General features: G+C 34.5%; 1 protein-coding gene across 4 annotated transcripts in view; it reads left to right on the top strand.

Moving 5' to 3' along the window:
• Positions 1–25,926, top strand: part of ATRNL1 (attractin like 1) — an 853,221-nt gene that overhangs the window by 110,073 nt on the left and 717,222 nt on the right. For all 4 annotated transcript variants that reach the window (XM_019035499.4, XM_055353888.2, XM_055353889.2 and 1 more), the window contains exon 9: positions 13,486–13,669. In XM_019035499.4, the coding sequence (XP_018891044.1) occupies positions 13,486–13,669 (184 nt within the window). The remainder of the gene's footprint in view (positions 1–13,485; positions 13,670–25,926) is intronic.

Raw genomic sequence — 25,926 nt, forward strand, 5'->3', positions numbered from 1 at the left:
CTTAAGGAGATATTGGGCTGAGACAATGGGGTTTTCTAGATATACAATCATGTCATCTGCAAACAGGGACAATTTGACTTCCTCTTTTCCTAATTGAATACCCTTTATTTCCTTCTCCTGCCTAATTGCCCTGGCCAGAACTTCCAACATTATGTTGAATAGGAGTGGTGAGAGAGGGCATCCCTGTCTTGTGCCAGTTTTCAAAGGGAATGTTTCCAGTTTTTGCCCATTCAGTATGATATTGGCTGTGGGTTTGTCATAGATAGCCCTTATTATTTTGAAATACATCCCATCAATACCTAATTTATTGAGAGTTTTTAGCATGAAGAGTTGTTGAATTTTGTCAAAGGCCTTTTCTGCATCTATTGAGATAATCATGTGGTTTTTGTCTTTGGTTCTGTTTATATGCTGGATTACATTTATTGATTTGCATATATTGAACCAACCTTGCATCCCAGGGATGAAGCCCACTTGATCATGGTGGATAAGCTTTTTGATGTGCTGCTGGATTCAGTTTGCCAGGATTTTATTGAGGATTTTTGCATCAATGTTCATCAAGGATATTGGTCTAAAATTCTCTTTTTTTGTTGTGTCTCTGCCCGGCTTTGGTATCAGGATGATGCTGGCTCATAAAATGAGTTAGGGAGGATTCCCTCTTTTTCTATTGATTGGAATAGTTTCAGAAGGAATGGTACCAGTTCCTCCTTGTACCTGTGGTAGAATTTGGCTGTGAATCCATCTGGTCCTGGACTCTTTTTGGTTGGTAAGCTATTGATTATTGCCACAATTTCAGAGCCTGTTATTGGTCTATTCAGAGATTCAACTTCTTCCTGGTTTCGTCTTGGGAGAGTGTATGTGTGGAGGAATTTATCCATTTCTTCTAGATTTTCTAGTTTATTTGCGTAGAGGTGTTTGTAGTATTCTCTGATGGTAGTTTGTATTTCTGTGGGATCGTTTATTGGAATAAGAAAATAGCTTTGTCATTGTGGAAGTATGAAATGATTGTATTTTAATATACAGCTACTTTGTTATTACAACCAGAAGCAGGCTTCAAAAGCCCTAACAACGATGAATTTCTTTTATTATGGCCATCTACAAGTATAAAAGTTTTCAAAAAAGTGGTAATACTCCACCAACAAATGTAAACAAGCGAAACTTCAAACCTAGAGCAGTAATAGAGATTGGTGTTTGCCATATAAGCTGTTGAAGGGAATCTTTTGAAGACATCTACCATGACTTCTTAGAGAAAAAACAGACCCTATGTCAGGTTCACAGTAAATAATAGCCCCCTCATGTCTTAACTGTCTAACTGAATGTTTATGGAAAGGCAAGCTAGGAAATAAGCCCATGATCTGGTCATTTCTTGGTACATGATAAAGTACAAAATGTACTCTTCTTGAGCATTTAGTTTACTTTTGAGCCTCTTAGGATTCTTTAAAGTTTAAAACTAGATTGGGCCACTTTTTTTTTTTTTTTTTTTTTTTTGAGATGGAGTCTTGCTCTGTCACCCAGGCTGGAGTGTAGTGGCACGCTCTTGGCTCACTACAACCTATGCCTCCTGAAGCCAAACGATTCTTGTGCCTCAGCCTCCTGAGTAGCTGGGACTGCAGAAGTGCACCACCATGCCCGGCTTTTTTTTTTTTTTTTTTTTTTTTTGTATTTTTAGTAGAGACAGGGTTTCACTATGTTGGCTAGGCTGCTCTTGAACTCCTGGCCTCAAGTGATCCTCCTGTCTTGGCCTCCCAAAGTGCTGGGATTACAGGAATGAACCACCACACCTGGCCTAGATTGGGTCAACTTTAAAATTTATCTTATGGTTGAAATTACTGTATTTCTAAATTTAAAAATATAGACATAATCAAGTAAAGAATATATAGTCTTATTGGTAGATTATATCTTGGAGATATAATCCTTGCTTATTTTTGAGTATTTTATTTTAGTTTTTAATGTTGTAAGTGGGATCTTTTTTGGTTTCTTTTTCAGATAGTTTCATCGTTAGCATATAAAAATGCTACTGATTTTTGTACGTTTATTCATATCCTGCAAGTTTACGGAATTTTTAAATTTTTTTTACAGTTTTTTGATGGAGACTTTAGAGTTTTTTACATATAACATCATGTGATCTGCAAACAGAGGCAACACTTCTTTCCAATTTGGGTGTCTTTCATTTTTTTCTTTTGCCTAATTCCTCTGGCTAGGGCTTCTTGTATTATGTTGAATAGAAGTGGTGGGAATGAGCATCCTTGTCTTATTCTTAATATTAGAGGAAAAGCCTTCAACTTTTCACCACTGTAGTGTTGGATGTGGACTTGTCATATATGGCTTTTATTATGTTGAAGTACATTCCTTTGATACCTAATTTGCTGAGAGTTTTTATCATGAAAAGATGTTGAATTCTATCAAATGCTTTTTCTGCATCTATTGAGATGATAATAGAATTATTGTCCTTCATTCTGTCAATGTGGTGTATCACATTAATTGATTTTTGCATATTAACCCATCATTGCTTCTTTGGGATATATCCCATTTTATCACAGTGAATTATTCTTTTACTGTGATCTTGATTTTTATTTGCTAGTATTTTGTTGAATATTTTTCCTTCTATATTTGTCAGGAATATTGGCTTTTATATAGTGTCATTGTCTGGCTTTGGTATTAGGGTAATGCTGGCCTTGAGAAATAATTTTGGATGTGTTCCCTCTTCTATTTTGTGGAAAAGTTTGAAAAGGATTGTTGTTAATTCTTCTTTAGATATTTGGCAGAATTCATTAGTGAAGCTCATTTGTTCCTGGGCTTTCTTTGTTGGGAGGTTTTTGATTAATGATTCAAAAACTTTTGATTAGTGTTTCAATCTTATAGTTGTAATCCTCTTTTAAGCTGATAACATTTTAACTTAGATCACATAAAATAACTCTACACTTTTATGCCAACTCTACCCCGCACATTTTATGTTTTTGGTGTGACGATTTATATATTTTATTGTATATTCCTTAGCAAATTATTGTAGCTATTATTTTTGACACTTTTGTTTATTAACCTTTATACTACAGATAACAGTGATTCACACACCACCATTACAGTATTAGAATATTTTGAATTGTGTCCTTACTTTTACTAGTGAGTTTTATACTTTCATACATTTTAGTCTCTTTAATAGCTGATAGGACTTTGCCTATTTTTTTTCAATGTGGCAGATGTTGCCTTCTAATTGACAGTTTTAGACAATTTATATTTAATGTAATTATCAATATGCTTGGATTTAATCATGCTGTTTTGATTTTTGCCCTCTAATTATTCTATTAGTTTCTTTTTCCTCTTACGATTTCATTTTTTCTCCATTATTAACTTCTTGAGTATAACTGTTGATATATTTAAACTTAGGTCTACTATTTTATTATTCAGTTCTTTGTGTTTCCTGTTTTTTATTCTTGTTTCCTTTTTCCTGTATTCATTTGGATTATTTGAACATTTTTTAGTATTCCATTTTAATCTTATCTTAATGTGATATTTACTATTATATCTTTGTAATTTTTAAGTGATTGCTCCATAAATTAAAAAGTAATACTTTTTAGAGTGTACTAAGAATCAATATTTTGTCACATGGTTTGGAATGCGGAAACCTTACCCCATTACAGGTACCTTTACCTTCTCCTTTCATATGCTACCATTTCTTGTATATTTCATCTACAAACATTGAAAATCCCATAAGGCCATGTAAATATTTTTGCTTTCAACCATCAAGCATACTTTAAAGAACTCAAAAAGAGAAGAACAGTGTATTGCATTTACCCAGAAATTTACCATATCTATTGTTATTTCCTCACTCCAAGTTGCCTTCTGCTTCATATCCCTTCATCTGAAGAGCCTCATTTCGCATTTCTTTTAGAGCAGCTCCACTGACTGTATAGATTATCTTAGTTTTTCTGCATCTGAGAACGTCTTTATTTCACACTTATCCATGTAGGATATTTCTGTTGCATATAGAATCCTGAGTTATAATTATTAGCACTTAAAAAATGTTGGGCCTCTTCTTTCTGGCCTTTATGGTTTCTTATGATAAAACCATAGTCATTTAAATTGTTGTTCCCTTATATAATTTGTTATTTTTCTGTAGCAGCTTCCACGATGATTTCTTCATTTTTATTTTTCAACAGTTTAATTGTTACATGCTTGGTGTGGATTTTTTTGAAAATACCTTGTTTGTGATTTGCTCAGGTTCCTGAATCTTTAGGACTATTATTAACTACATCTTTTTGTTTTGTTTTTTCAAATGGTTGCTGTATTATTTACAATATACATCTTTAGCTTATCACATTCTACCTTTGATTATGTTATATCACTTCATATATAGTGTCAGAACCTTAAAATAGTATACCTGATTTTTTAAATTGTTTCTCTTGAGCTAATATCATATCTATATAGGTTATAAAGACCACAGTAAATTGTTCTAGTGTTTGTTTTTAACAGTAAATTATCATTTTAGAGAGATAAAAATGATAGATGATTTATATTTATCCACATATTAACTTTCTCCTATTCTCTTTATTCATCTGTATAAATCCAAATTCTGTATAATATTCTTTTTTAAAATTATACTTTAAGTTCTAGGGTACATGTGCACAACGTGCAGGTTTGTTACATAGGTATACATGCGCCATGTTGGTTTGCTGCACCCATCAACTCGTCATTTACATTAGGTATTTCTCCTAATGATATCCCTTCTCCAGCCCCTCACGACAGGTCCCGTGTGTGTGATGTTCCCCACCCTGTGTCCATGTGTTCTCATTGTTTAACTCCCACCTATGAGTGAGAACATGCGGTGTTTGGTTTTCTGTCCTTGCGATAGTTTGCTCAGAATGATGGTTTCCAGCTTCATCCATGTCCCTGCAAAGGACGTGAACTCATCCTTTTTTGTGGCTGGCTAGTATTCCATGGTGTATATGTGCCACATTTTCTTAATCCAGTCTATCATTGATGGACATTTGGGTTTGTTCCGAGTCTTTGCTATTGTGAATAGTGCCGCAATAAACATACATGTGCATGTGTCTTTATAGTAGCATGATTTATAATCCTTTGGGTATATACCCAGTAATGGGATGGCTGGGTCAAATGGTATTTCTAGTTCTAGATCCTTGAGGAATCACCACACTGTCTTCCACAATGGTTGAACTAATTTACAATCCCACTAGCAGTGTAAAAGCATTCCTATTTCTCCACATCCTCTCCAGCATCTGTTGTTTCCTGACTTTTTAATGATCGCCGTTCTAACTGGCATGAGATGGTATCTCATTGTGGTTTTGATTTGCACTTCTCTGATGACCAGTGAGGATAAGCATTTTTTCATATGTCTGTTGGCAATAGCAGGTATAATTTTCATTCAGCCCAAGGAATTTTGTTGTCATCTCCTGTAGGGCAAATCTCTGATTTTTTTTTCTTTTAGTCTGGAAATTTTTGTTTCACTTTCATTTTTGAAAAAAAATTTGCTGAGTGTAGAATTCTATTTTGATAGTTTTCCTTTGTTTTTAATATAGAATTATGGGTTAGCAGTTCCTCCCCTTGCCCCCCCACATTTTACTAGCTTAAAAATATGACTCCACTGTCCTCTGACTTGCAAGTGGTTTCTGATGAAAAGACAGCTGTCATTCTTATCTTTGTTCTTCTGCTTTTTTGTCTTCATAACTTCATGAAATTCTTGGTGTGAGTTTCTTTATATTTCCCACCCCCCATCCCGATCTTGTGTGTATTGTGTTGCATTTCTCAGTTTTGTGGAATTACAGATTTTGTTAAATTTTGGAAATTATTTCTTCAAATAATATTTCTGTCCACCACATCACTATCACATATCTCAAACTCTTATCAGTCTAGATTAGGCTGCTTGATATTGTTATCCAGGTTTTTCAATCTTTTTCGTTTATGTGCTTCATTTTGGACAGTTTCTATTTCTTTATAAGTTCACTGTTCTTCTGTAATCTCTAATCTTGTGCTAATTCTGTTAAATGTATTTTTCATTTGAGGCATTCATTTATAGGCATTCTATTTCATTTATAGGCATTCTATTTTAGTTTCTAAAATTTTTGCTATTACTCTTTATCATATTCATGTTGTCTGCAACATTATTAAACATATTTGAGTATATTTCCAATCATTTTTTAAAACATTCTGTTCTACCACTTCTATCTTTTGTTTTATTTCTGGGTCTCTTTCTATTGGATGATTTTCTTTTTGTTATGAATTATATTTTCTTTGCCTTCTATACTTGTTAATTTTTTCATATGTTTTAGGCATGTGTATTTTAAACTTGTTGGCTATTAGATTTTGTTGTATTCCTTTAAGGGGTGTTGGACTTTGTGCTGACACACAGTTAAATTGCCTTTTACCAGTTTGAACATTCTGGGAGTTTGCTCCTTAGTCTTGTTAGAGTGGATCCAGAGCAACTTTCAGTTTATTGCTCATTTATTTCGGTACTACATCTCTTCTCAGGACTCTACCTAATGCCTCCTATAGTACGAGGCCATTTTTCTATTGTTGCTTGGAGCACAAACTGTTCCCAGTGCTGTGTAAGACTCAAGAGGTGTTTACTAGTTTTTTCTTGGTCCTTTCCATAGCCTTAAGTAGTTCTCCCGTTTTGCACATGCAGATCAGTACTCAGCTAAAGACATGTGGGACTTTTCTGCAGATCTCTGTGTTTTCTGTGTGTGTGCAAGCTCGTTTGAATTCTTTCTTTTTATTATTATTATACTTTAAGTTCTAGGGTACATGATTTCTTTAAACTCTAAACTTTGTTTTCTCAAGTTAGTGAGATCACCACTCTATTTGGGATCTCACTGAGTTTCTGTTCACCTTACAAGTAATCAGGGTAATTCATTATGAAATATAGTATTTCACTTAAAATACTACGAAAGCAAAAACTACTATAAAAGTAAAAAGTAAAAATGACTCAAATATAACAAGAGTTCTTCATTAGGCCATGATGGAGTAATTTGGAAAGCATTTCCTGCCATAAACAACTCAAAAACCAGAAAAAATATATGAAAAATGCTTCACAGATGTTGGATAACAAGCAGAAGTAAAATATTTATTTCTCTTTAAAGAAAGAGAAATATTTATTTCACACTAAAAAGTTTATTTCTTTCTCTTTACTTCCTACATCTTGTGTCATGGCCAGGGTATTGCCTACAAGCAGTATGCTCTGGCAATCATAGAGCCTACACTTGTTTCTGTTTCTTTTAGAGTCATAGTCCTATGCTGTCACAGGATCACAGTGTAATGCTGCTTGGTATCTAGTATCCATAAAGCATTTTTTATTTTGTTTTTTTTTTTCTGGTTTCTGAGTTGTTTGTGGCAGGAAATGTTTTCTAAATTACTCCATCATGGCCTAATGAAGAACTCTTGGTATATTTGAGTCATTTTTGCTATTTACTTTTGCAGTATTATCCTGAGTTAGTTCATGTATTCATGCATCTGTTTTCACCACTGTCTTTTCTCATTAATGACCTACTTTTGAACCAGTGGTTTACTTTTTTATAAATTGAGAATATGATAAAGCACACTACCAAATTGAAAAAAAATTCACGCATATGCAAATAACAACAGAGGATAAGAACATACGTTTTCTGAGGTGATCTATATGTTGTTATCTTGCATGTTTATTGAGACCAGTTGGTTCCTTAGAGCATATATACATTTCCAAATGCAAAACATAAGAAGAATATAATGAGAATGTGACTCAAATTAATCTTGCTTTTCAAATTTGTCTCCTGTGTGGGAAGACAATTGTTTCCTTTTGATTTTTCATCTGAAACTACTATACCACTTATGAATTCCTTGCCTGAACTGCTAGTGACTGAACCTAGAGAAACATTGAGGTAGTACAAGAATGCACATTTTGGTGTTAGACCTGTGTCTTCGCTCTTACAATTCCAAAGTTTTTAAAAAAAAGTTTATCAAGTAGTTAAGTGAAATACTGTATTTCATAATGAATTATGCTGATTACTAGTAGCTGATCACTAGTAGTGAACATTATATTTTTAAAATAAACTTTTTATTTTGAGATAAATGTAGTTACAGGTATATAACTGTAAGAAATAATGAGAGTGATTCTGTATACCCTTTACACAGTTTTCTCTCATAGAAACATCTTGCACAAATGTGTAACATCCTAAGTCTAGATACTGACATGGATATAATCCTATGATCTTACTTAGATATTCCCAGTTTTATTTGTATTCGTTTGTGTGTGTGTGTGCCTATTTCATTCTGTGCAGTTTTATCACACATGTTGATATATCTGCCACCACAGTTAAGATACAGAGTAGTTCTTCACCCCAAAGATCCTTCTCATTGCCCCTTTAACCACACATACCTCCTTTCTACCCTGGCTCCTCACAACCACCAGTTTGTTCTCCATTTTATAATTTTGTGATTCCAAGAATGTTTTATATATGGATCATTTACATTTAAGGTAATTTTGATATATTAGTGACTAAGTCTGCTGCTTTATTATTTGTTTTCTGTTTTTTTTTCCTTTTCTTGTGCCTCTTTTTCTCTTTACTTGCTTCCTGTGGGTTATGTGAATAATTTTTAGGATTCCTTTTTGATGCACTTATATAGTGTTCTTAATAGTATCTCTGTATAATTTTGATAGTATCTTCTGTATAATTTTCTTAGTGGTTGGTCTGTGTGTTAAAATATATATATTTGACTTATCACAGCCTACTGGCATCAGTAATTTACCACCTCAGGTGAGATGTGGAAACCTTGCTTTCATTTACGTCACTTTACCTTTACTTTTCTCAGTTTTAAATATCATTATCTTGAGTATCGGATGGTGTTATAATTTTTTTCCATCATCATATATTATTTATAAACATTCATGAGAAGGATAATCTGTTGTTTGTATTCATGTTTCTGCTCTATTTGTTGTCCTGACTTCTTTTCTGATGCTCCAAGCTTCCTTCCTTTATCTTTCTGTTTGAAGAAGTTCCTTTAACCATTATTTAAAAAGAGACCTGCTAATGACAAATTCTTTTATTTTTTTTAAATTTAAGAATTTTTTCCTTCTTAATTCCTGAAGGATAGTTTCACTGGAGGTAGAATTCATACTTTACAGTTCTTTTTCTCTCCAGCATTTGAAAACAGTTGTGCTACTTCTTTTGGACCTCCATGGTTTCAGATGAGAAGTCCATTATTATTAAAATTATTGTTTTTCTAGGTAATTTGTCATTTCACTCTGGCTGCTTTCAAGGATTTTTTCCTTGTCTTTAGTTTTTAGAAGTTTAATTATGAGGTGTCTTGGCATGGATATCTTTGGGTTTAACCTATTTAAGATTTACTTAGTTTCTTGAATCTGTAGGTTTATGTCTTTTACAAAATTTGGAAGTATTTGGCCATCATTTCTTTTTTTTTTAATTATACTTTAAGTTTTAGGGTACATGTGCACAATGTGCAGGTTTGTTACATATGTATACATGTGCCATGTTGGTGTGCTGCACCCATTAACTCGTCATTTAACATTAGTTATATCTCCTAATGCTATCCCTCCCCCCTCCCCTCACCCACAACAGTCCCTGGTGTGTGATGTTCCCCTTCCTGTGTCTATGTGTTCTCATTGTTCAATTCCCACCTATGAGTTTAAAAACTCTGTAAGCCCCATTTCTTTTTCTTCTACTTTTGGGATTATGGTGCTACAAATGTTGGATCATTTGTTATTGTCCTAAGGGTCTCTGAGACTCTGTTCACTGTTTTCTCTATTTTTCATATTGGATAAATTTTATTTATTTATTTTTATTTTTAATTTTTTGTTTATTTTTATAATTTTAACTTTTATTTTAGATTCAGGGGGTGAATCTAAATGCAGGTTTGTTATGTGGCTATATTGCATGATGCTGAGGTTTGGAGTATGATTGATCCTGTCACACAGGTGTATTGAGCTCAGTACCAATAGTTATTCACCCCTTGCCCCACTCCCTCTCTCTTGATAGATTTTATTGTTCTGTCCTCAAGTTTAACAATTCTTTCCTTTGTCATTTCCACTCCGGTATTGAGCCTATCCAGTTAGTTTTTATTTGTTATTGTAGTTTTTTTAAACTTTTTTTTTTTTGCTGAGATATTTTTGTTTGTTTCAACATAATTTGTAATAGTAGTGAGGTTGCAGAGAAAAAGGAATGCTTATACACTGTTGGTGGGAGTGTAAGTTAGTTCAACCATTGTGGAAGACACTGTGGTATTTCTCAAAGACCTAAAGACGGAAATACCATTCAACTCAGCAATCCCATTACTAGGTATATATCCAAAGAAATATATTAATGAATTATTCTGTTATAAAGACACATGCACACGTATGTTCATTGCCAGCACTATTCACAGTAGCAAAGAATCAACCTAAATGCCCATCAATGATAGACTGAATAAAGAAAATGTCGTACATATACACCATGGAATATTATGCAGCTATGAAAAAGAATGAGATAATGTCTTTTGCAGGGACATGGTTGGAGCTGCAGGCCATTATCCTTCACAGATTAACACAGGAACAGAAAACCAAATACTGCATGTTCTCACTTATAAGTGGGAGCTAAATGATAAGAACACATGGACACATAGAGGGAAAAAATGCACACTGGGGCCTGTTGGAGGTGAATTGTGGAAGGAGGGAGAGGATCAGGAAAGTAACTAATGGGTACTAGGCTTAATACTTGGGTGATGAAATAATCTATACAACAAACCCCCGTGACAGATTTACCGATGTAACAAACCTGCACTTGTACCCCAAAACTTATAATAAAAGTTAAAAATAGTTATAGTTACATGTTGGAGTATTTTTATCATGGCTACTTTAAAATTCTTTTTAGATAATTTTAACATCTGATCCATTCATCTCAGTGTTAGTATTACTTGATTGTCTTTTCTCATTCAAGTTGTGATTTTTCTTGTTGTCGGTATGACAGGGAATTTTTGATCATATCTTTACATTTTGGGTTTTATAGTGGGAGTCTCTGGTTCCTATTTTAAATCTTTTATCTTAGCAGTTAGTCACCTAGTTTGGGTTTTGCATTCAGGTCTTGTGGTGAGATCTCTCTTTGCAGTCTTAGGCCTTGTGGGGAAGGGGAGTGCTTTCCCTGCATATTTACTATAAGTAGTATTTGGCAGGTCCCTCTTGCTAGTGCTGCCAGGGTCATCTGGTTTTGTCCATTGGACTCGTGTTCAGTTTGGCTAAGGAATAAGCCTACCCAAGTAACCTTTTGTTCTAAGGATGGGGGTTGAGAAGTGCTGGGCCTGAGTAACCTTCTTCTGTTGGGTGAGTGAGTGTCATGAGACACACATTCTCCAGTCCCTAGCCAGTCTGCCTTCGTCTTTACACTTTAGATTTTTTCTTTGGTTGTCTCTTACACAGTTTCTAAGGTCTGTGGGGGGAGCAGGGAAAAATCAGTCTACACTATCTTGTTCCACTTATTAACTTTTAAACTTTTGATGTGTTATTCAATTTTTCTAGCTTTGAATTTCCTAATTTGTAAAGAAGAGATAGCAATAATATAACCCTCCAAAGGTTATTATTAAATGAGATAATGAGATAGTTACTGAGAACTGTGCTCTATTAGAGAATGATGCTGCTGTTGATTGCAAGGTTGTTTATTGCACCATTGTTTCTAAGGGCAAATTGAAACCCAAATGAGTAACAAAGTAGAGTTATTTAAATAAATTGTATATTATCAACACAATGAAATTTAGCTCTTAAAAAAGTAATAAATGGGACACAGAATGATGCCCCAAATGTCTTGTTAAGTGAAACAGTAGTTGCAACGTAGTATTTTTTAGTACAAATATGTACACACACACACACACACACACACACACACACACATATATAAACATATCTATCTAAAAAACATGTACATGTGTTTTATGTATACGAAAATATTCAGAACTGTAGTTTGAAAATAGTCTGTATGTAACAAATTGTGAAATGTACCTCTAGGTAGTGGGCTGGGGGAAAGGGTAACTTTTACATTTTGTACCTCTTAATTCAATATTTTTTGGTAAGGATCAAGTTTATCTTTATTAAAAGGAAATGAATAAAACTATGAAAATCTTTTAGTTCAAATTTATATATATATAGTTAAGTGGTTAAAGAATATTAATCAAATTATTTCTGATAAGTTGTCTTTTACTTCATTTTTTGGAAATTACCTCCAAAATGTAATAATGCCTGTTAGTTACATATGAGTTCCGCAAAGTTTCTTAACATAGGTTAAGTACCAGTGGCTTGGATGACTTTTTTGGATATTTCTATTTTTTATGATCATTGTAGAATCATTTGCTTTACTACCTTAGAATTTTGTAAATACAAAGAGTTTTTAAGCATTATCATTTTCTATTAGTTTATTTGGGTATTTTCAATGAGCTGACTAGGATGCCACATTTTAGGTGGCTGGTTAGAGGAATGATGGAGATGTGATCTATATGCATATTTAAAAACAAATGACAGATTTTTGTATAGCTGCTTTTTATAATAAATTTTCTAAGGCCAAGAAATTGTGGGTTTTTCATATGCATTTCTTAAAAGCATCCCTTGCATATGATTGGTGTTTTTATTAGTGAAACTGCATTGGGAAATGAATCTCTTGTAGATACAGCAAGCAGAGTGGGATTTTAATATTGGAAATTAGTTACAAAAGTGTTAGAAGGACTAGAGATACCAAAGGGAAGGGATCACCCAGAAATCCAGAAGTGCTACATACCTAGGCTGGAGCCTATGATCACATTTGCCACTGAGCAACTAAACATACCAGTTTTGCTACTGAGCAGCGAATACCTATTAAGCCAGCACTGCCATTACCTACTGTAATTGCCTTCCTGTTCCTGCTGCTAGAGGCAAAATCAGAATCTTTCCTCTTGCCCTTTAATCTCATAGTAGTACTCCCATTGGTGGAACCTAATGTAACACAATTGTCAAGAGAGTCTTGGAAATTTTATTGTTTAGGTTTTCATCCTCTGCAATACAAAGGACTTTATAAAAAGGAAAGTGGGGCTTATAACCAACAAATAAAGGACCAGCACAGTACTAAAAATGTGTTCAATTAATTTTAGATTTCTAAGGGTAGGGATCATATCATTTTATCTTTATAATGTCAGTGACTAACTGTCACATAGTAGGCTCTCAAAATATTTGTTAAAAATTTTTTTCAGAGCTATTTATGTAATATAAGAATAAAGTTTTCCTTTTTCTCTTGCAAACACACAAAATGTTCTTTTTAGTATTTCAGAGTTTAACTTCATCTATGGAAAGACCAGTGTTACTTAACTTCAAACCCAGCACCTAACCTGGCACATACTTAATAAGTGTTTCTTGATTAAATTAATATTAGATATACGATGTTTACTCATAAAAATATGTCATTAGAATTAACTTGTTGGTATTTTTGTGATATATTAGTTATATTTAAAAATACTACTTGAAATTTATAATGTATTTTCTTTCTGTTACAGCATCAAACACTTGGCTTGTTCCAGAAACTAAAGGAGCTATTGTACAAGGTGGATATGGCCATACCAGTGTGTATGATGAAATAACAAAGTCCATTTATGTTCATGGAGGGTATAAAGCATTGCCAGGCAACAAATATGGATTGGTTGATGATCTTTATAAATATGAAGTTAACACTAAGACTTGGTAAGTACACAAAATAACACATTTTCTATGTTGCCATTATTATTGTAAATGATTGACTTTAAAATGGTTTCTGACATAGAAATACTTACTTTATATGCATTCATTGTAAATGCTGATATCGTCTTAATTTCAGATGAGTAATTTTGTTTACCAGTATGACTTCAATATCATCTGTTCAGGGATTTGTTCTTCTTTGCACTCACATTTTATTGTCATCTGTAAATTTTAAAAAGCATTTATTTAGTTTCATCATCTAACTTCCTGTGAAATACAGAGCTTGTGGCATTTAGGTAAATTTTCACCTTTTGTTGTTATAAACAATGCTACACTGCACTTCTTGCACTGATCTTTTCATGTACATATTTAAGAGTTGCCCTAGGGTGCATACTTAAAAGTGAGATTTTTGTATCTGAGAGTATTTATATCCTCAACTTTATTACATGTTGCCGAAGTGCTTTTCAAGTGACTGTGGTAATGTGTATATACTTCCACCAACAGGGTATGTGTCCCTGATCCTTCATGTTCTCACCAACATTTGAAAATTGTGAGAATTTTTACTTTTGCCAAGGTAATGGGTGTGAATAGTATTTTAATGTGCATTTTCCTGATTAGTATTGTAAACATCTTCTTATGTGTTGATTTCCTATTGTTTCCTGTTTAGTGAATTGCCTACTCATATCCATAATATTCTCTTTATGTTTGAAATATTATTAATTAATTTTTCATTTATTGATTTTTTTGGTTATAGAAGTTTTAATATAAAATTTTTGTTCTACTAATTTTTCTTTGTAAAATCTGGGAAATGACTTTTTTTTTCTTTTAAGACAGTATACAGTCTTTTAAACTTCTAGCATTAAGTTACTTTATGTGATCAAAGGAAATATACAGGTTTCCATCAAATCACGATTTGTTCTACCCTCTTCACTTTCATACATATATCCTAATTTCTACTTTTTTAAAAAATATAGAATTATAACACCTTTTTTCTTTTGGTAATTTTGATAATTCTTATTTTTAGTCTAATAAAATGTAGTTTTATTCTTTATATTTTTATATTCATTTTTATTTTGTATAACTCATAAATAACATCTTCTGTACATTTAATATTTGTAAATTTTTCTCTGACATTTTGCTATGTTAGCAAGTGGAATTGTGGTATAGTGATGAAGGTACTATCAGTCTGTTTCACATTTTAAACATGTATTTAATTTAATTTAATTTATTTATTTGAGACGGAGTTTTACTCTTATTGCCCAGGCTGGAGTGCAGTGGCACGATCTCAGCTCACTGCCACCTCCACCTCCCGAGTTCAAGCGATTCTCCTGCCTCAGCATCCTGAGTAGCTGGGATTACATGCACACACCACTATGCCCGGCTAATTTTTTATTTTTAGTACAGATGGGGTTTCACTATGTTGGTAAGCCTGGTCTTGAACTCCTGACCTCAGGTGATCCACCCACCTTGACCTCCCAAAGTGCTGGGATTATAGGTGTGAGCAACTGTGCCTGGCCCTAAAAATATATTTTCAATGCTGTATCATACCAAAAGGGAAGAATAACTTCTGTATGAAGGAGGCAGTATAGTTCACAGTAATAATAATGGGTATAGCAATGCTCAGGTAAGAAGAATCTTAATAAAAGTGAATGGATAAGAGAGCAGAATTGGATATTATTTGTGTAAAGTCAAAATGAGAGATTCAGTTGTTGCTCACTGCTTGAATAAAATTTTGTTAAATTTTCCATGGTTTTCTACCTGAAAACTTTACATAGTGAAAGTTTTGCCTAGATGAATAGTATTGTCAGCCCTGGCAATTTTAGTATGTGCACAAATGGCACTGGATATTTATATGTAAAACAATTTACTAAAATAATTTGTAAATTATTTTAAACACCTCATTACAAATATGTTGTAGATGTATGATGCTTTAATATTTTAATGGGTCTTAAATTTCTTTAAACACACAAAGTTATCAGTGAGCACTAATTGATTTTTTCATTATCCTTAAAGTTTGTAGTATTCTTTAAGCTTAGATCTTTTTTGGCATATTTGTCAAGTTCGCTATTATATATGGATTATGTCAGTGGTCCCCAACCTTTTTGGCACCAGGGACTGGTTTTTTATGGAGACAGTTTTTCCATGGACCCAGGGAGGGGAGATGGTTTTGGAATGATTGACGTGCGTTATATTTATTGTGCACTTTATTTCTATTATTTTTATTACATTATAATATATAATGAAACAATTATACAACTCACCATAATGTAGAATAAGTGAGAATCCTGGGCTTGTTTTCCTGCAACTAGTTGGTCCCATTCTGGGGGTGATGGGAGACAGTGACACCGAAAGTGTTTTGCCTATGTTCAGTCTACTCCATAATCTCATTTTGGTTGCTGTCACTGCAGAAAACTCTGCTCCACGAAGACAGGATGCTGCAAATAGAAGCAGGCTTTTTGGTGCTTTTGTGGCAATCTCAGGATATTCTGCCTTGACTTTAATTCACAATGTATAGTAATTTTGAAGTTGTCTTAAACATACTTTTAAGGCTACTGTCATTTGCGATCTCATGCAGTTGATCCTCTTCTAGCATGGACAAAGCCGATTCACCTGGCTTACTCGCAAATGGGTCGCAGATCCATTCCTTCCCAGTTTGGGGTCTTTTTGAAGTTGGGAAGTAATGCTGAAATTCTTTTGCAAGCTGTAATAGTTGTTCATGCACCCGCTGGGAGAAAGATGGTGCTGGGAGAAAAAATCTCTTCTAATGTTTGCAACATGTCAGAAATTCGAGAGTTTACTTTTCTCCCCCATAATTCCAGTTTGGCATTGAATGCAGCCACTTTACCTGCCAACTTGAATGCAGTTGTTATTCTCTTCTGAAGTGACAGAATGAGTTTCTTGAGCAGGTTGAATATGTCACACAAGTAAGCAAGTTTTGCGACCCATTCTGTGTCACTGAAATGTGCTGCCAGTGGTGACTGTTTTTCTAAAAGAAATCTCTGCAGTAGCCCTTGTAAGTTGAAAACTCTGACCAGTGACCCACCTTTAGAAAGCCATCTCACTTCTGTGTATAAGAGAAGACATGCGGCCGGGTGCAGTGGCTCACGCCTGTAATCCCAACATTTTGGGAGGCCAAGGTGGGCAGATCATGAGGTCAGGAGTTCGAGACCAGCCTGGCCAATATGATGAAACCCCATCTCTACTAAAAATACAAAAATTAGCTGGGCATGGTGATGTGCGCCTGTAGTCCCAGGTACTCGGGAGGCTGAGGCAGAAGTGCTTGAACCCGGGAGGCGGAGGTTGCAGTGAGCTGAGATCGCGCCACTGCACTCCAGTCTGGGTGACAGAGTGAGACTCCATCTCAAAAAAAAAAAAAAAAAAAGAAAAGGGATGACGTGTGTGCTTTGCACCCATCTCCTCACAGAGCTGTGTGAACAGATGTGAGTTGAGGGCATGTACTTTAATGTGGTTGATAATTTTCATCACATCTTGCTAAATATTGCTAAGTTCAGGTGACATTTTTCGCCTAGCCAGCATTTCTCTATTGATGACACAGTGAGTAGACTCACATTCAGAAGCAACCTCTTTGACCCAAGCAGTAAAACCAGAAAGCTGCCTAGTCATGGCAGCTACTCCATTTGTGCATATATTGACACAAAATGACAAATTCAGTTTTCCTGATATGTAATCATTCAAAGATTTGAATACTTCTGCAGCTGTTGTGTTGGTTGTCAACAAAAGTGCACATAATACTCTGGGCGTGGTGGCTCATGCCTGTGATGCCAGCACTTTGTGAGGCAGACGCAGGTGGATTGCTTGAGCTTAGGAGTTTGAGACAAGCCTGGCTAACATGGTGAAACCCCATCTCTACTAAAAATACAAAAGTTAGCCAGGCATGATGGCACACGCCTGTAGTCCCAGCTACTTGTTGGTCTGAGGTGGGAGGATTGCTTGAACCTGGGAAGTGGAGGCTGTGGTGAGCCGAGATCGTGCCACTGTCCTCCAGCCTGGGTGACAGATTGAGACCCTGTCTCAAAAAAATAAAAAAGAGAGAGAGAGAGAAATGTGCACATAACATATCCTCGTGCACATCCTCCTGAAAAATATATTGCACAAAAACAAACATTGTTGTTTTATTGTCAACATCAGTTGACTCATCAACCTGGATTGCTTACCAAGGTGACTCATTAATTCTCTCTAACAATTGTGCCTCAGTATCCTCTGCTATTTCATCAATTCATCTAGTTATGGTGCTACCTGAAAGAGGAACACGTGTCACCTTTTGAACAGCAGTCTCTCCTAAAAGACTACAAATGTCTTCAGCAATAGGCAGGATCAACTCTTCATCAATAGTAAAGGGCTTCTAAGGTTTAGCAATGCTGTTAGCTACTAAGAATGATGCTCTCAGTACAGACCCATTTGATGAAGTGGTGGCTTTCAATAATTGCTTCGGCTCTTCGTGTTCACTTTTTTTCTTTTGAAAAACTCCAAAGGCTTGTTTTTTAATGCAGGGTGCTTGGTCTCCTTGCAGTGAAGCAGTTTTGAAGGTTTCATGGTTTCTTTGGATGGCTGGTTGCCACGTATTGTACAAAGTGGACTTGGAGAATGTGAATCACCTGTTGTAATGAACCGGTAATTTAAGTAAGACTCTTAGTATTTTCTTTGAAATGCAGCTTTCTTTTTGTTGGCAGTCTAAGAGTCTTCTGCTATCTCATCATCCCCCCTTTTCAAAGAAGCTCTCCAGTGATGTTTGTTTTTTACTCAGTTTGGCTAAGGTTTGTTTGTGGGCTTACCAAAACTGTAACTGAAACAAGTGTGCAGTGTGGGAAAGAGGTATGGACAGAAATGGTAAATAAAATAATGGGGGGGACGGGGTCAGGCAGTGCCCGCATGGACTAAAATAAGTATTAGATTCTGCCTTCAAGCCTGCTACCAGATGCGACTGTAAAATTGAAGTAAATCATCTCACTTGCCACTATAAAGCCTGCTACCAGATGCAGCTTAATTATCACTTGCCACTCACTCACTGATAGGGTTTTGATATGAGTCTGCAAGCAATTGATTTATTATGGTCCCTGTGCACTCAAACCTCTCTGCTAACATTAATCTGTATTTGCAGCCACTCCCCAGCCCTATCATCACCACCTCAGCTCCACCTCAGATCATCAAGCATTAGATTATCATAGAGACATGCAACCTAGATCCCTCACATGTGCAGTTTACAATAGGGTTTGCACTCCTATGATAATCTAATGTTGCCACTCATCTGACAGGAGGTGGAACTCAGGCAGTAATGCGAGTGATGGGGAATGGCTGTAAAGACAGATGAAGCTGTGTTTCCTCACTTGCTACTCACCTCCTGCTCTGCTGCCTGGCTCCTAACAGGGTGTTGAGAACCCTGGGATTATATTGTATATGATGTCACCATTATGTGTCCATTATGTATCAGTGTTATGTATCCACTGTATAGACTGATATTTATTTTTTACCACCTCAGAACTGGTTTCGGTTTTTAGTAGATATGGTTACATATACAGGGCACTTCGTTGAGATACTAGGAAATGTGTTTTGAGGACTTATTCTTTTTCAGTGGTGAAATGAATTCTTTTGGACTGTTACTTCCCCTGAGAAAAATTAGGAATTTTATTTGCCTAAAGCATGAGAGAACTATCAAAACCATGAGAATTTGTCAAAGATTTAGGAGAGGTACAATGTCAAGGGATACGAGACAGGCATTTTGTGTAATTTTAACCTTGAGACAGTTAGAAATCCTGGAAACCTCCTGAGACACTGAGCAGTCCTTTTGTCAGCCATTACGGAGGAACAAAATTAGATTTCCAGATGTGTCAAGGAAGAGGAGCCTTGGTACATACTTAAGGATTTAGTCTGGCCCCTGAGATTCTAAACCCTACTCGTATAATTAGCCCACCTTTGAATCATCACAATCTTTTATTAGATTATGGTGAAATGCCCATAATGTAGTTAGATGGCAACATAAAAAGTAAATACTTTATTGAGTGAGATAACATCACACAGAGCCTTAAAGTATTTCTTCTATATATCATATGCAATATCTGGCACAAACTAAAAAAAAAAGCTTGGAAGAAGATAAGATACGAAAAAACAACATCCGTTAGAAACATACATATAGGATAATGGAGTGTTTTAGACACAAACTTTAAAATAATTATTGTATGTTCAAGGAATTAAAATTTAAGGTAGAGAATATTAGGACAGGCCTGGATACTCATACTTATGAATCAAATGGAAATTCTAGAACTGAAAAATACATTGAGTAAATTAAGAATTCCTTGGATGGAAATAACAGCAGATTAGACACAGCTGAAGGGGGAAATATGAAATGGAAGAGAGATCAGAAGGAAACATCCAGAAGGAAGTAAAGACAAAATGATGACCAAAAAAGGACAGAAAGAAATACAAGGAAGATGTGGAAATTGTCTAACCCACATGTGTAATTGGAATCCTAAAAAGAGAAGAGTGAAGACAAATGCGTAACATTATTTTAAGTGATAATGAATAAGAAATTTTCAAAAGTGACAAAGACATCAAGCCACAGATTAAAGAAGTTCTGTGAGCACCAAGGGGCATAAGTACAAAGAAACTCAGAAATATTATAGTAAAACTGCTGAAAACCAAAACATGAAGACAAAAATTTCAAAGCAGATAGAGGAAAAAGGGCATATTTCCTTTAAAGGAACAGCATGAAGACTGACAATTAATTTTTTAACTGAGGAAATGGGATCCAGAATACATGTTTTCAAATAGCTTAAAGACAATAATCATCCATCTAAAATTCTACATAATTAAATATTCTTAAAAATGTAAGCAAAATAAGAGCATTTTTAGAAAAACAGTGACTGAGATAACTTGACAATACTAGGCTTTCAATAAAGGAAATACTAATTACAATAAGTGCTATTGAAGTAGAACAAAAATGATCCGGGATACTGGATGGAATGTAATAAAATTATAGAGATGATTCTAAATGACTATCATATAAAGCTATAGTAATAATAGTGGCTTGCATATACACAAAATTTAAATGCATGGCCCTAATAGCACATAAGTCAGAAAAGGGGTAAATTAGTGTTAAAAAGTCTGAAAGTTGGTCGGGCATGGTGGCTTATGCCTGTAATCCTAGCACTTTGGAGAGCTGAGGTGGGCAGATCACTTGAAGCCAGGGGTTCAATACCAGCCTGGCCAACATGCCGAAACCCCATCTCCACTAAAAATACAAAAAATTAGCCAGGCATGGTGGCATGTGCTTGTAGTCCCAGCTAGTTGGGAGGCTGAGGCACGAGAATCACTTGTACCCGGGAGGCAGAGGTTGCAGTGAGCCGAGATTGCATCGCTGGACTCCAGCCTGGACGACAGAGACTCTGTCTCAAAAGACAAAAAGAAATTCCAGTTATACTAAATGTGAGAGATTAAATATTCCAGTTAAAAGCCAAGAATTTTTGGATTGGATATAAAAACAAAACTTAGCCATCTGCTGCTTAGAAAAGATAAACCTTAAATAAAAATATTTAGAAAAGTTGAAAGTAAAAGGAAGGCATAACAGTTCTTAATTGATATATAATTTATAACACAGTGTTGAAATAATGTAAAATTGACCAAACACAAGAGACAAAACATAGTGAGGTGTTTTTAACCCAATTTTCTTGGTAATTGGTAGTACCAGGAGACCAAAAAAACGGCAAGAACATAAAACATTTGAATAGGACAATGAACAATTTTGTCTCACTTGATATATGAGAGCATAATACCTTATAATTGAAGCATATACATGGTTTCCGAGAACAAAGGAACTTTCCCGGAATTGACTATATTCTGGGTTTTAATGCAAGTCTTAACAAATTTAAAAGGATTAAAATAATACAAATTAATTGACCACAGTGAAATAAAAAGTAACTTTTTGGTGATTACATAAAAATAATAAGAGAAACCCTAATATATATGTGTATATATATTTATATATAACATGTGTATTTAATATATATATGTGTGTGTGTGTATATATATATTTTTATATATATATATATATATATATTTTTTTTTTCTTTGAGACAGAATCTCACTCCGTCACCCAGCCTGGAGTGCAGTTACACAATTTCAGCTCACTGCAACCTCTGCCTCTCGGGTTCAAGCAATTCTCCTGCCTCAGCCTCCTGAGTAGCTGGGACTACAGGCGTGTGCCACCACGCCTGGCTAATTTTTTGTATTTTTAGTACAGATGGGGTTTCACCCTGTTAGCCAGGATGGTCTCAATCTCTTGACCTCGTGATCTGCCCACCTTGGCCTCCCAAAGTGCTGGGATTACAGGTGTGAGCCACTGCGCCTGGCCAAAAAACCCTAGTATAATTTTCATACTGAAAATTTTCATACTTAAAATTACTGAATGATGACACATCAAAATGCATGTGATTCAGCTAAGGAGGGGCACTTATAGATCTAAATGCATTTATTAGAAATGATTTTCTAAAAGTCTGAAAATCAGTAGTCCAAGAATCCCCTTGAGAAGTTAGAAAAAGAACAGCAGACTGATCCCAAGAAAGGATAAAGAAAATAAAGATATAATAAAGGAAAGGAACATGAGATACGAGCATGAATTAATGAAATAGGAAACGTGACAGAAATGATCCATAAAGCCACCAAAACTCAACAAAGTTGGTTGTTTTTAAAAGTAATAGATAAATCCCCACACAGACTTAGAAACAAAGATTACTTAAATAATCCATGCCAAGAATGAAAAGGGATATCATGACAGATCATATAGAGATTAAAAGTTAGTAAGAACATATGATAAGCGACTCTATGACCGTAAATTTGAAAAAGTAGATGAACTATGACAAATTTCTAGAAAAACAAAACTTACCAGAATTGACACATACATGAACATTGAAATAATCTTATGTCAAATAACTAGAATTTTTAATTGAAACCTTGTTGCCTCAAAATACAGAAGCATACATACAGATGAACAAATAAAAGCAAAACAAAACAAATTCTCCAGTCCCTGATCACTTTACTGGTGAATTTTCCCAAATATTTAAGAAATAAGCATTTAAGAAATAAATAACATCAATCTTTCACAAACTTTCTGGAAACAGAAATAATTATGTTGAGATTTATGAGGCCAGCATAACCTTGATATAAAAATATGAAAAGGATGTTACAGGTAAGGAAAATTTTAGTATTATCTTTTCCATGGACGATTCCAGCAATTTAGAAAGAAAATAATAGATTATTTGGGTTTATTCAAAGAATATAATGTTAGTTAAAATTTATAAAATTTGAATAATTAAGAAAATAGAGAAGTAATGATCTATAATCTTCTTGAGAGATGCAGAAAAAAGTATAGATAAAATTTATCATGTATTTATGATAAAACCTCTGGTGAACTAGGAATGGAAGCAAATCATTTATGTGGTACAATGTACAAGGACACATGAAAACTTTACTGCAAGCATTATGGTGAAATAGAGAAAGCTTTCCCTCTAAGATTGGGAATGGGATAAGGGTGCTCACTGTCACCGCTTTTATTCAACATTGTATTGGAATTTCCAGCCAGTGTAATAAGGCAGATTAATATAATATAATATAATATGTATATGGGTAATCAGTTGCTGCAAATAACATCAATATAAAAAATTAATCCAGAGTAATTCTGTATACCAGGAACAGTTTAAAACTGATAATTTAAAAATAATATAATTTATGTCACTGTCAGAACATTAATAACCTAAGGAATAAATCTAATGACTTATGTGCAGGATCTTTACACAGAAAACTATAAAACCTTATTGTGAGAAAGTAAATAAAATTTAAATATATCTCAGACCAAATTATGACAATTGTTTGAAAAACTCAATATTATGCAGATGTCTATTATGCCCAAATTGATCTGTAGATTTAATGTGATCCCAAACAAAATTTTAGCAGGTGTTTTTCTTTTGGAAATTGACATGGTGATTCTAAAATTTATACAAAAATGTGAACGGTAATTTTTGTATAAATTTTAGAGTCTCCATGTCAATTTCCAAAAGAAAAACTTTAGAAGAACAAAGCTGGAGGACTTTTCTATCCAAATTTTAGAAGAACAAAGCTGGAGGAGTTTTCTTTCAGATCTCATCACTTATGAAGTTACAATAATTAAGTGTTGTTGCAAAGACAGGGAAATAGACTAATGCAGCAAATAGGAATTCCACAGACAGACCTATACATTTATGGGCACTTAATCTATGACAAAGGTGGAACTACAGAGCAGTCTTTCTTAATACATTGTTCTGGGCCAATTGGGTGTACAGTTGGAAAAAATGAATATTGAGCCCTACCTCACATCATCATAAACAAAGATCTGTTTCAGATCAATGTCAGATCTAAATGTGGAAGTACAATAATATTCTAGAAGATAACGGAGGCAAATATCTTCATATTTATGAGTAAAGAAAGATTTCTTAAATGGAATTTGAGTAGTTTTATTAGTAAAAGAAAAATGATAGACTGAACTATATTTATATGTCTAAAAAGTCAGGAAGAACACAAACATGCCATGCTCATGGATCAGAAGAATCAATATTGTAAAAATGGCCATACTGGCCAAAGCAATTTACAGAATCAGTGCTGTTCCTATCAGACTACCAATGTCATTCTTCCCAGAATTAGAAATAAAAAACTATCCTAAAATTAATATATAACCAAAAAAGAGCCTGAATAACCAAAGCAATCCTGAACAAAAAGAACAAAGCTGGAGGTATCACACTACCTGACTTCAAACTGTACTATAAAGCTACAGTAACCAAAACAGCATGATACAGGTAGAAAAATGGACATGTAAACCAATTGAACTAAATAGAAAACTTGAACATAACGCCACACACTTACAATCATCTGATCTTTGACAAGGCTGACAAAAGCAAGCAATGAGGAAAGGACTCCCTATTCAATAAATGATGCTGGATAACTGGCTAGCCATATGCCAAAGATTGAAGCTGGACCCCTACCTTTCAACATATACAAAATCAACTCAAAATGGATCAAAGATTGAAATGTAAGACCTCAAACGATACAAATCCTAACAGACAACCAAGGAAATAACTCTTCTTGACATTGGCCTTGATAATTTTTGGCTAAGTCCCCAAAAGTAATTGCAACGAAAACAAAAATTAACAAGTAGGACCTAATCAAACTACAGAGCTCTTCACAGCAAAAGAAACCATTAGCAGAGCAAACAGACAACCTACAAAATGGGAGAAGATATTCTCAAACTGTGCATCTGACAGAGGCCTAATATCCGTAATCTGTAGAGAACTTAAGTCCACAGGCAAAAGACAAATAACCCCATTAAAAAATGGGCAAAGGACATGAACAGACACTTCTCAAAAGAAGATATACAAGTGCCCAACAAACATGCAAAAATGGTCAACATCACTAATCATTAGAGAAATGCAAATGAGGTATCACACCAGTCAGAATGGCTATTTCTAAAAAGTAAAACAACAACAACAACACAGCAGATTCTTATGAGACTGCAGAGAAAAGTGAATGCTTAGACGTTGTTGATGGGAATGAATGTAAATTATTTCAGCCACTGTGGAAAATAGTTTGGAGATTTCTTAAAGAACTGAGCTACCATTTGACCCAGCAATCCCATTACTGGGTATATGCACAAAGGGAAATAAATCATTCTACCAAAGAGACATAGGCACTTGTTTGTTCATTGCTGTGCTATTCACAGTAGCAAAGACATGGAATCAATCCAGGTGCCCATCAATGGTAGATTAGATTAAGAAAATGTGGTACATACATACCACGGAATGTTATGCAGTCATAAAGAAGAGTGAAATCTTGTCTTTTGCAGCAACATGGATGCAGTTGGAGGCCATAATCCTAAGCGAAATTAATGCAGGAACAGAAAATAAAATAAATCAGACATAAAAGAAAACATAGTATATTCTATTGATATAAAGTTCAGCACCAGGAAAAACAGAATTATGGGCTTAGAAGTTATGATAGGGATTGCCTATGATTGTGTAGTATTTGAATGAGTAGCAGCAAAGCTTCTAGAGTGGTTATGTGTTCACTTTGTGATAATTCATTGAACTATACACTTAAGATTTTTATACTTTTGGCATATATATTACACTTCATAAAAATTTATAAAAAAATAGAAATCTGAGTTCAATTTGACTTCTTATATGCTAAAAGATTATGATAATTTGACATACCAAAAGAGGGTCAAT

Source organism: Gorilla gorilla, chromosome 8 (assembly GCF_029281585.2).
Source record: "Gorilla gorilla gorilla isolate KB3781 chromosome 8, NHGRI_mGorGor1-v2.1_pri, whole genome shotgun sequence".
Taxonomy (NCBI): domain Eukaryota; kingdom Metazoa; phylum Chordata; class Mammalia; order Primates; family Hominidae; genus Gorilla; species Gorilla gorilla.